This window comes from Plectropomus leopardus, unplaced genomic scaffold, assembly GCF_008729295.1.
Source record: "Plectropomus leopardus isolate mb unplaced genomic scaffold, YSFRI_Pleo_2.0 unplaced_scaffold2662, whole genome shotgun sequence".
Lineage (NCBI taxonomy): Eukaryota > Metazoa > Chordata > Actinopteri > Perciformes > Serranidae > Plectropomus > Plectropomus leopardus.
In genome coordinates, this window is record NW_024628957.1 from 4,961 (window position 1) to 16,449 (window position 11,489).

Consider the following 11,489-nt stretch of genomic DNA (forward strand, 5'->3'; position numbering starts at 1 on the left):
CAGCAGCAACAGTAGAAGAAGTAGTATGTCAGAGATGTCAATACAGGCAATACCCTGTTTGTTTGCATTTTCTTTGCATTTTTTTTTTTTTTTTTCACTCAATCGTTATCATCTTTTATTGGTCTGTTTATCTTGTATTTTTCTGTTTTCACTGCTTTTATTTATTTATTTTTTAACAGGTCTGACTCGCATGTCTTTGTATCTTTCATTGTTTTATCATCCATCTTAATTATTATCCTACAAGGTTTTATTATTAGATTTAATGGATTTGATTCACTTTTATGGTCGGTTGCTGGTTTTGTTTTTTGCCTGCAACTTCCAACAACACTTTGTGCAGCACATTGTGCTTCCTCCTGAAACCACGTGCTATGAAAATAAAATTCTTGCGTGGTTTACCTTTGCCCAGCTTTGCTATCGTTGTTTTTTTGCTCTTTTTCTGTGTATTGGTTTTTGTTTGTCAAAAATTATGTTTTTATCCTGAAGGATTTCAGTTTTGAGGTTATTATTTTTGAGGGGTGTTGTTGCCGGCGGAAGTGGCGGATGTGCATCATGACTGGCCGTCTCACCCTGTAGCCAAACTTTCGTTTTCTTCACAAAACCTGGTGATTATGGCGACGTTTTTTCGGTGAAGTTTTGTCTGTGTATTCTCGGGCCGTGGAGGAAGATGAGGAGGAGCTCGATGAAAACGAAGAAGATGAAGAAATCCGCAGAGAACTGGAGGAAAAAAGGTAAATAACGTTAGCCAGCTAACGTTAGCATTGAGACAGGGAGTCAGACAGCGTGGAAATAATCACAAACGTTCAAAATCATTATGAAATTACTTTTTGATTACATCAAGTTGTATGTGGTCTTCATTTTCACGTTTCCATCTTTTGGTACCTCCCGCCACATGTTTATATAACGTTAACTTAATTAGCATCTTCCTTAGCTAGCGACATGACACATGACATTTGGGTAACATCAGTACACTGTAGCACATTACAGTGCAGTTAAAGATATAGAGATTTTAAAACATATATGTATGTACTTATTTTACAATATATTTATTCGTTTCAACTCGTGCAAAGAGGACATATTTTTAGAATTTAAAATTTATTTTTAATCTATTTATTCTTTTTTTATTCTTTTATTTATCTCTAATCAGTTTATTCTTTTTAGTGTGTATAAAAAAGACATAAAAGGATTAAGACATGACAAGGCATATAAGGCAGGAGAAAAATAATAACAAAAAACAAAATAAATAAGTAACGTGATAATGGTGTAATAAAACTAATAGCAATATGATTTTTTTTTTTAAAGAAGCTGTTTATTCTTAACAAAGTGGATATGACAGAGGATTATGACGGATAATTTTACTATGTTTGCCATGAGCACCTGATACAAGGTTTTGTTTTTTTTTAACTACATTTGCTTGTAGTCTACAGAGCAGCCAGTCATCTCACTTTAAAAAATAAAAAGTAAAAGTTAAGTAGAAGTTCAAAGTATAAAATGAAAAGTACAAACACCTTAACATTGTTTCCAATTACAGTATTTGAGCAAAGTTGCAATACTTGTTAGGGAAGTTTTTTTCTGGTTATTGCGGCAGTATTGAAAGAGAATGACAAATATACCTGTGAAATAAGCCCAAAAAAATCAGATTAACATCTACTAGAGAGACCTTCATGCCAGGATGCACGAGATTTAACAAAAATATGGCGATTTCTTGAAGGCACCTGCATCCCCAGTGCAATTCAATAAACATCTTTAAATATTTGATTATGTTGAGTTGTTTTAGGGTTTTACCACAACGGTTTCTTCCATCTAACACGTCACTTTTTCATCAGGGAGGTTCATCTGCACTGGAGCCCTGAAGTCTCCGAGTCGCTGAAGTCTGGAAACAAGTTGCAGTGTTCAGACTTCATCCTCGCTGTGGGACATAACGCTGCCAGTAAGTGGCTGCCAGCAGCTTTCTGAGTCACAACTCTCCTCTTTGCTACATTACCTGTAATTAGTTCTTCTGACAGCTCAGTCAATATTACAGATCAAATTAAATTTAAATAATTCCCAAAAAGAAATTGCAACATAGAGTAATCCAGCAACGTTAGCTCTGCAGTCTTACAGACTTCCAGAAATGTTTTTACTTCTGGTAACATTATTAGCTCAACATAATAATCTCTGCAAATCAGCACACAGTTCAAGCTTACAGACGCAGTTAATATCAATAAAAGTAACGTAACTACTTCAACTTTGTTACGAACTGTTGGTTCTCGATTAATAATATCGATGATGGCTCCATTCCATTCAGTTAGCAGGATGTAAATTTAATGCAGGTTGGGGGCTTTTGGCACAAGTTTACTTACTTCCAAGGTGCATGGAGAAGGAAAAGAAGTCTAAAGACGTTAAAAAACTCCAGTAACTGTAATACAGTCAACCATTAATGACAGAATGGCTTCAACTAATGTTTATTTTCATCACTAAATAACTTGCTAATGATTTTCTCAAGTAATCATTTGATTGTTTTGTCTATAAAATGACAAAAATAGTGAAAAATGTCCATCACAGTTTGGTAAAGCACAAGATGATTTCTTCAAATTGCTTGTTTTGTCTGACTTACACCTCTTGTGTGTTGTTTGTTTGCGAAAACTGCTCTCCCTGGCTCTATTTTAATCAAGTTTTGCACACTTGTGCCACCTCCAGCCTACTATTTTTAATCAGTTAGAATCACGGGCTATATACAGAGACATACAGTCTTAACTATAGTCAGTGGTCAAAATCGGGAGTGATGTCCTCAATGTAACTTTCGTCAGCAGTTAACATGGATGCAGATAAACTTACGTAAAGGTTGAGAAAATCATCGAATCTTTAAAAATGAAGTTAATTTTCACACTCGTTATGCCAGAGTTCACTCCTGAAACCTGAATTGAGATCACTTTTCTATTGCTGCTTCCCACACTTTTCAAGTAATTAAACCTTTGAACCCTCAGCAAACTGGTTCGATTTATTTCCAAAACATAAGAAAAAAAAAGAAATGACCAACTTGGCAAGGAATGTCACACTAATTGCAAGAAATTGGTAGATTTAGAAATGTATTAAAAAATAAGCTCTGGAAAATGTCCAGAAAACCATGTATATAATTATCATAATTATATATTAAAAATTATGTTACAGAATTATTATTATTATTAAAGCACTGTTTTTTTAAGTAGTTTCCTTGTTTGTTTCTACTTTGTTTTTTCTTTTCTTTTTTGTGTGCTAATTTTCAGGTAATTTTCTTGTACTTTTTGCTATTTTGGGCATTACCTCTCGAGTTGCTCATTCCCTTTATTTATTGGTTTCAAAGGGATAAAGCAGAAAATCCTCCAAGTTAAAAAGCTATTCAGTTTTTGGTATTTTCTTGTCCAGAAAGAAAGTAATTAAAATGATTAATCAGTTACCAACAAAGTCACCACTCAATTTTATGTTGATAGATCAATCTGTTCAGTGTTTCAGCTCTTCGTGAAAATATCCACACCAGTCCCAATGTCTGCTGTGAGGATCATTTTAATGTCGGCCTGTCTTCACAGGGTTTCTGTCAGTGTACGTTCTCACCTCTGAAAACTGGGACGCGGTGGGACATGCATCCGTGTGGAACGAGCGGAGCCGGGCTGTAACCGGGCAAAACCAGCGAGGAGTCTGCGTGTGTTTTCTACAGACACAAGGACAACCCATCAGTGAGTGACACACTGAGCAAAACAGCGTGTGTGCAGTTTGATTAATGCCACAGTAAGCACCTGTTGTAAACTCAATCATAATCTTTCAGTTTAATGAGTTAGCACTTGATCTTCTATTTAATTTGTTTGTTTATTTTCTCGTGTATAATAGCACATCATTATGGCTGTTATTGTAAAGCTACAAACAGGAGGCAAATTAGAGGAAAAACCTCAATAAATCGGAGCAATATAAGGAAAGCAGATGCGTCTGATGACAATAGAAATTAATCATATGAACAATAATGGTTTGTTGAAGCTGTTTATATAACCTGATACAGCTGTGTTTGCATGTTTCAAGAATAAAATGAAACCCCACTTCAGCTACAAGAGTTGGACAGTAGGCCGTGACACGAAGGATTAATGAGACGTAATCAGCCATCTCTTCCATAAACTGTCAGAATAGAGTTATAACCAGTCAGTCTGGTGAGTGCAGAGGTGTGTGTGGTTATTTTCTATTATCCTTGGTGTCGTTTGCACATGATTTAATCGAGATAAACACAGTGGATGGTTGTGCGTGAGGCGTTAGATTTATCACACACATTTCTGTTCTGCTGCCTTCAGACGGCTGCAGGGTTTTAATGAGCAGAAAGAGAAGACTTTGATACAGTATCAAGCAGCTGTGAACAACACATACTGCTACACCTATTAATGTATAAATCACTGATTTAAATGCACACTTATACCGTCGTGTACCGTATACGCCGGTGACATTTCAGGAAGTTATGAAATATTACATACAGTCCAAACCTGATGCACAGGCGTGTTTTCTTTGCACAAGTCTTTTTGTCAGCTGTGATTTTATGTGATTATGTACAAAGACATGCAGGATACTAAGCGATGTGACACACATCGTCTGAAATTAATATGAAATTTTACTGTTGGGCAGATGTTACAGAACCTGCAGATGCAAAAGTAACCTTAGTTTAGTTGCTTAAAGGTGCATTATGTAAGTTCAAGCCACCCTGTCCAACCGAACAGGGGAACGTATTTCACCCTTTAATTATCGTTCTACTACCGTGTCCACTCAACTGCAATTTACAGTCACCAGCCACTCAAAATAAAGCTGCTGTCTTCTGATCTTCATGTGCAATGTTTGTGTATAGTTTACTTAATATCTTACTTAACTCGCGAACTGTAAGCCTATAGTTTGTGTTGTCATTAGTTACACAAAAGATATGTTTTGGTAAATAGCCAACGTTAGATGTAGTTTACCAGTCTAAAAGAAACGTTTTAATTTCAGTATCAAACTGTATCTTTTTACTCTCCAAGAGCTGTCTCCAGTGTTAGAAAGCCAAACCAATATTTACTCTAGTTTGGCTTCCTCTTGCTTTGCTTCTTTTCTTTGCCGTTGCTTCTTTCGAGAGCTGCTTGTGATGGGGGCAACAGTCATTTTCCTGGAGCTTCTGCCATCGCTGTGTTTCTTCCACACTGACTAACTAACTGAGACTTTAACCTCCACGCTGTATCCACTGAATCTAAACTCCTACAGTGACTCACTGTCGTCTCTCAGGCCAGGACGTATTATTACAGAAGGGACAGCCCGTCCCCGGCTGTTAGCAGTGGATATCTCTACAATACATTACATAAGCATCTGGGACATAATGTCAAAGATGTAACTTCTTCACACTCTGTTGACAGGGTTAGTTTTTTTTTTAAACTAAAATTATGTCCAGATCTTACATAAAGCACCTTTAAGTTTGCACTACTTACGGTCTCACAATCCAGTTTGAGTTTTATAGTATTTATTGTCTCATCGTATGGTTACATTTTTAATACTTTTCTTGAATTTTTGTGTCCAAGCCATGTGAAACCCTGCTGTCCACTGTATATTGGTTGCCTGTGGTTAATGTATTTTTATGTGCTGAATGTCATGCAGATGCTTCGAGCACTTAAAAGCCATGTGTGAGGCATGTCACACGGCTGATGATGCAGCTGTGCCGTCGTCATGTTTAATTCACGCTGATTTAAAATGACGGCTCTGAAGCACGGAGATTTGGTTTTATTAAGTGCCTGTTCCCTCGACTCCTCTCTCACCGTGTCTCTCGTTCTTGCCTCCCCCACTCGCATCTCAGGTGAAAGAGAGCGAGGAGAAGGAGAAGCGAGTAGAGGAAATGAATCAAGGATGTACAAAATAAGAAAATGAACATGTTTTCCCTTTTAATTTATGATCCATCAAGTGACACTGGTATGTTTCCAACAGGGTTAAGCATGTCTTAAATCCACGAATGTTGCATTAAATGTCTCTTGTGCCGCTTTTCTTGAAGGTTTTGATATGCCAAGTGACTTGCTACATTGCAGAAGACCAGCTTTTCCAGTGGACAGAAAAGGTATTACATAGCAAAATCAGTCAGATGGGACTGTGATGAAATTGTGTTGTTATAGGAGAAATTTGGGGTGTTTTGGGGGTAATCAACATGGTGAAGGTGATGTTGTGTCTCTCTGTCCCTTGTAGGTGTTCGACTGTCTGCAGCACAGACAGCTGAATGTGACTCTGCTGTCAGAGAGCTCTGTGTCTGAGTACAAGGCGGCCGACTATGTGTGCTGCAGCTCCGCTCCCTTCCTGCGCTCTCTCCACACCAGTGCTTTCAGTGGTCGGCCTGTGTGCCAGTCACTGGAGCAGCCAAACATAGTCACAGGACTTCCAGCCGCAGGTATTTTCACTCTTAAACATTCTCTAATTCAAGTGTCTGAAAACCCACATTAGCACCAGCTTTTCCTCTTGTCTTCGCTCATGTTTGAGAGAACACATCCAGCACATCCAAGCTGCACGACTTTGCTTTTCTTTTTTTAGTAATGCATCTTTAGATTCGGAGAAAGACGGTTTTCCTCTTGCAGATGAAAAGTGAAGCATTCACCTTAAACCCTTGCCAAAAAAAAGAAAAGAAAAAAATCAATCGTCCACCTCTCGTGAAACTCTGTGCTCTCGGTCGACCTTTTCTTTTCGCTTTATAAAGAGGCATTCTGGTGTCAGGTGTGGTGTCGTACATCAGAGTGCTGCTGACTCTAGAAAATGAGTTAATGTTGATAAGTTGTGCAGTTAGGCGCCACTTGCTAAATGTTAAACCTTTGTAACCACAAAAGAATTCACAATCAACGAATAAACAATACAAAGGCGAAGTCAAATGACCAGACCTTAATATTTCTGTGCATGATTGTCTTCTTTTTAATGTTACTAGCAAAAGTTCCAGTTTAGATGAATAACCTTAATTAATAACCTCGATGAATATGGCGATGTTTCTTCTTTCCTGGCAAAAGTTAAAGGGATATAAAAATTTTCAGACTGCTTTTTCAACCTGCCACAAAATGTATCCCCTCTCGATACGCTCTGTCGACTATCAAGTATTTTATTTTGTGCATACATGAGGTAATTGTCAGAAACCAGAAGAGGTTTATATCTTTCACATAAATTGTCCTTTTATTCACATTTTTGTGGCGAGGATGGAAAATAGAGGCTCTGCTGAGTTAACAACCAGTAAAGGAACCCCCAAACCTCAGCCACAAACTCTACAGCCTTTGCACACATGACCGTGTTTCGACCTCGTGCAGCAACATTATAATTAAATATGCAGATGACATGACCGTCCTTGGTCTCATCAAAGAGGGGGGCGAGTCATCATGGGTACCGATACCCGTTATTAAACAAGTCCTTGGGCCAAATTATTACAGACCATAGTGTTGATAAGCTCTGTTGTTAAAGGTTCTGCTGTCAGCGTTGGAGAAATCAAGAAAATATATTTCTTGTTTATTTAGGATACATAAATGTTATAGTTTACAGTTTCTGTCTCACTAACTCCATTTCTAACTTGCGATAAGATGAAGACATTCGTCTATGAAGCATTTTTGCTCTTCTGTGTGTCGGAGCCTGGCTGCCTGCTGCGTGTGCGAGGGGAAGCGTCAGCTCTGTTCTTCCTTTGTTCTCATGTAACATTGTGGGAACGTTTTATAAAAGAACGATCAATGATGTGTCACCTCTCAACATCACCAAAACATCCGCAGAATGTTGCAGTTATAACGTAACGTCTTAGTTAGCATTTACTTCTTTCTTCAAGGAACATTATTTGAAATGATAAACATCCGTAAAACATTCTTTGAACATCAGATCAAAATGTTTTCTTTAAAGCATTATTACATCTTGTAGCTGTCAGCCAATGTTGTGGGAACGTTCTCTGCTTGCTGGGGACTAACTTACCCGTCAGCCCTAAAAAAAGTCCTAAAAAAAGGACTCAAAACTGCAGAGAGAATCTGACCTCCTCTCTCTGAATACACACAACGCTGCAGGAGGAAAGCACAGAGCATCCTCAGTGACCGACTCCACCCACATCTCTCTCTGCTCAGGTGGATACAACCTGAGACACCGCAGGCCGGAGAGCGTCAACACCCACGGGGCACGCTCTCATAACAGCTGTTTTTCAGCCAGTCAGACTGCTTGTAAGGACGTTAAGGCTGGACGGAAACAGCTCACCCTCCGCCTCATTCACACTTAACACCTCGAAACACTGATGCACTTACAGACTGTTATTCTCTCTTTAACTACCTCACTCTCCAGGACCGGCTTATCTCTGTCATACAGAGTCTTTTTCTCCAGTTCATTGTCCTGTGCAATAATGCAGCCTGAAAAAATTTGTATCCCACTATAACTTCTGCTGGAAAAGCAGAAACTTCTTAATATTCAGGTAAAGTAGGGTTAAGTTGCATGACCTGAAGTATACGCACAGGTAGAGGCTGTTGGTAACAACACAGAGCGGGCTGCAGAAAGACGAAAGCACGGAGACTCAACTCGCTAAATGACAAGAGGCCAGCGGCCAGTTGCATTAGCCCCTTACATTTTTCTAGAATTTTAGGTAATTTCTATGATTTTAGGACATTTTCAGCATTTTAGGATGTTTCTAGGATTCAAGGACATTCCTGGGATTTTAGGACATATCCAGGATTTTAGGGCGTTTTTAGGATTCTAGGATGTTTCTAGAATTCTAGGATTTTTCTAGGATTTTGGGACATTACTAGGATATTAGGACATTTTTTAAGGATTTTGGGACATATCTCACATTGTAGAAAATTTGGGATTTTAGGACATTTCTAGGATTTTAGGACATTTCTAGGCTTTTGGGACATTTCTGTGATTTTGGATGTGTCAAGAAGTTTTTTTAGGTTTCTTGAATTTTAGGATGTTTCTAGAAAAAAATTGGGAAGTTTTTTAGGATTTTAGGACATTTCTAGGCTTTTGGGATGTTTCTATGATTTTTGGATGTGTCAAGAATTTTTTTGATGTTCCTAGGATTTGGGGACATTTCTTGTATTTAAGGACATTTCTCAGATTTTGAGGCATTTCTATGATATTCAGTCATTACAGGCTTTGCTAGGACCTCTCTTGGGAGTTCAGGGCACTTTTTTTGATAAACAAGCTCTATTTTGATGCTGTTTTATGCACTCTGGCACCCTATGCAAACTAAAAGTCCAAAAACATTTCCTTGTGTGAGTCAGGTTATTTTTTATTGCAAATTACAAAATGGTTGTGGGCCACCTGGCACCTTTTCTGGGCCCAGATTTCGTTTGGTCGAGTATCACTGCTCTATCAGCTTATTCTCTTTAGTGTCTAAATGTCTAGAAAAGACTCTGCAGACCTTCTTCTCACTGTAATCACTGCCCTCAATGAGTTAATGAACCGAAACGCTGGCCGGTAGTCTGGAAAGTCACATAATGTTACCAGGATGTAAATTGTTTGGCCAATAAATCCAGCTTTACTTTGGTTTGATTCTCTACTTTTCTCAAGTGTCCTTGAGCGAGACACTATCTCAAATTGCTTCTGATGTGTGTATGTGGGGAAAAAGTTGCTTTGGACAGAAGCATCTGCCAACTCAATGAAATGTGGTGCCATTAGTGCTCCTCTCCACTCACGGAGCTCACATCGTCTTTCATCCTGATTTGGTCATTTTGGTGCCGCTGCACTTACAGACTCTGAAAGTCTTCAGCCCATCTGTTTCATATTCTAGTCGTCGGATAACCTTGCATTCTTCTTCTTCAGTACTGAACCACTGCGAGGTCCACCACATCGCCTCAGTTGTTTACCAGTGTTACAGTGATGTCATTGGCCCTGACTCTGTCACCATGGAGACCTTCAAGCCTGCACTTACAAAGCTTGGCAAGTCCATACAGGTGAGCAGCTTTTCTTTTCATATCTGAAGTAGCTTTTAAAGGTCAGAGTAAAACTGAACAACATCTGAAGAGTTTCTCTTCTTCTCCTTATTTTTAACATTTTGTACTCTGGCTTTTCTTTCTGTTTTTGTCCTCAGTTGGACCCGTCTCCCAGCACAGATGTCCTCCGCAAATTTGTCAGAACCACCAACATTCAGAGTAACCTTTATATCTGAAAATGGTCCTGTTGCACACTGTGCAGTGCATTGTAATTCTATTTCCTTGTGGTAAAATACTGTCATTTTTTAATAAACAGATTAAGTAAAGAAAACCTTTGAATGAATGTCAGTAATTTAATGATTTACTTAATCAGGGCCCAAGCATTTTCAGTGCCAGGGCCCAACAGTCACTGGCACTGAAAATACAAGGTACCTATTGTTTTTTAGAGATTTTTTTTCTGCTGTGCAATCCGTTTTTTAAGGGTTTCAAGAAATTTGGCATGTGCATCAGAACTGGCAAAAATGATCTGCAGTGACTGGGCTCGGGTGTGGCCAGCGGGCTCGAAAGCACCCGTAAATGCACCGATTGGGATAAAGTTCCTTTGATGTTCACAAAATTTACTCTCATTCTGAAGATTAAAAATTTGGATTTTTTTTTCACAATGTCATCTTGGGTTTTGTGGGGTTGGTATGTTCTCCCTTTGTCAGAGTGGGTTTTCCTCCCACAGTCCAAAAACGTGCAGGTTAGAGATCTCTAAATTGGCTGAAGGTGTGAGTGTGTATTGTTATGTGTCAGCCTTGTGATAGTGTAGCGACCTGTGTTGGATGTGCTCTGCCTCCTCATTTCAACTGGGACAGGCTCCAGACCCCCCCTGCGACCCCTAACAGGATAAGTGACTACGGAAAATGCATGAATCCCCAGTGTCCAGTCTGCTTTGCACACAGTGATGGTATTACCACAACAATGAATCTGGAGCTGGACAGTAAAGCTGAAACAATGCAATGTGACATTGAAGAGATCCTAAAAACATCACAGAGCCTGAGAAAATACAACAATTTGTCTTATCATATTCTGCTTACAAGAGGAACTGGCAGTGGTGTGGAAACTGTATCCTGATCCCTGCCTCGAGTAAAAGTAGCAATGCCATGGTGTAGAAATACTTTGTCAACAAATAAAAATTATGCATACAGACATATTTGCATCAAAATACCAAAAGTAAAAGGACTCATTATGCAAAATGTCCCATTTTATAATAATGTGTTAATGTGTATTGTTATAATTTTGCAGCTGGTAGATGTTTAATAAATAAATAGATAAACATACATATAAACATATATATAATAGCTTATCTTTATCCATAATAATACACAATTATTTATTGATTATATTTTGTATGATTAAAATGAAAGATTTATATAGCAGTTTTAAGAACAAAGTTACTTTGACAAAACAAAGTAGATGCAAGAAACCCAAATAGCAATATGAGAATAGAAACCAAAAAACCCTAGCAAATTAATGCAAGACACAATGATGGTCAAATTAAGAGATCAGATGCAAGTACATATTAGAAAGAAGACAGATGATAATGATACACATAAAAACCATCAAATAAAATGACACAGCATTAAA

At 38.3% G+C, this 11,489-nt stretch overlaps 1 protein-coding gene across 1 annotated transcript; it reads left to right on the top strand.

The window, feature by feature from the left end:
* Positions 1-621: 621 nt before the first annotated feature.
* LOC121967009 (proteasome assembly chaperone 1-like) lies at positions 622-10,191 on the top strand (the record flags this gene model as incomplete). Its single annotated transcript, XM_042517065.1, is given in 8 exon segments — positions 622-728; positions 1,824-1,927; positions 3,543-3,631; positions 3,633-3,689; positions 5,993-6,055; positions 6,181-6,379; positions 9,751-9,881; positions 10,019-10,191. Coding segments are annotated over 8 exon segments (828 nt in total), but the record flags the coding sequence as incomplete, so codon positions are not given.
* Between the last annotated feature and the right edge of the window lie 1,298 nt (positions 10,192-11,489).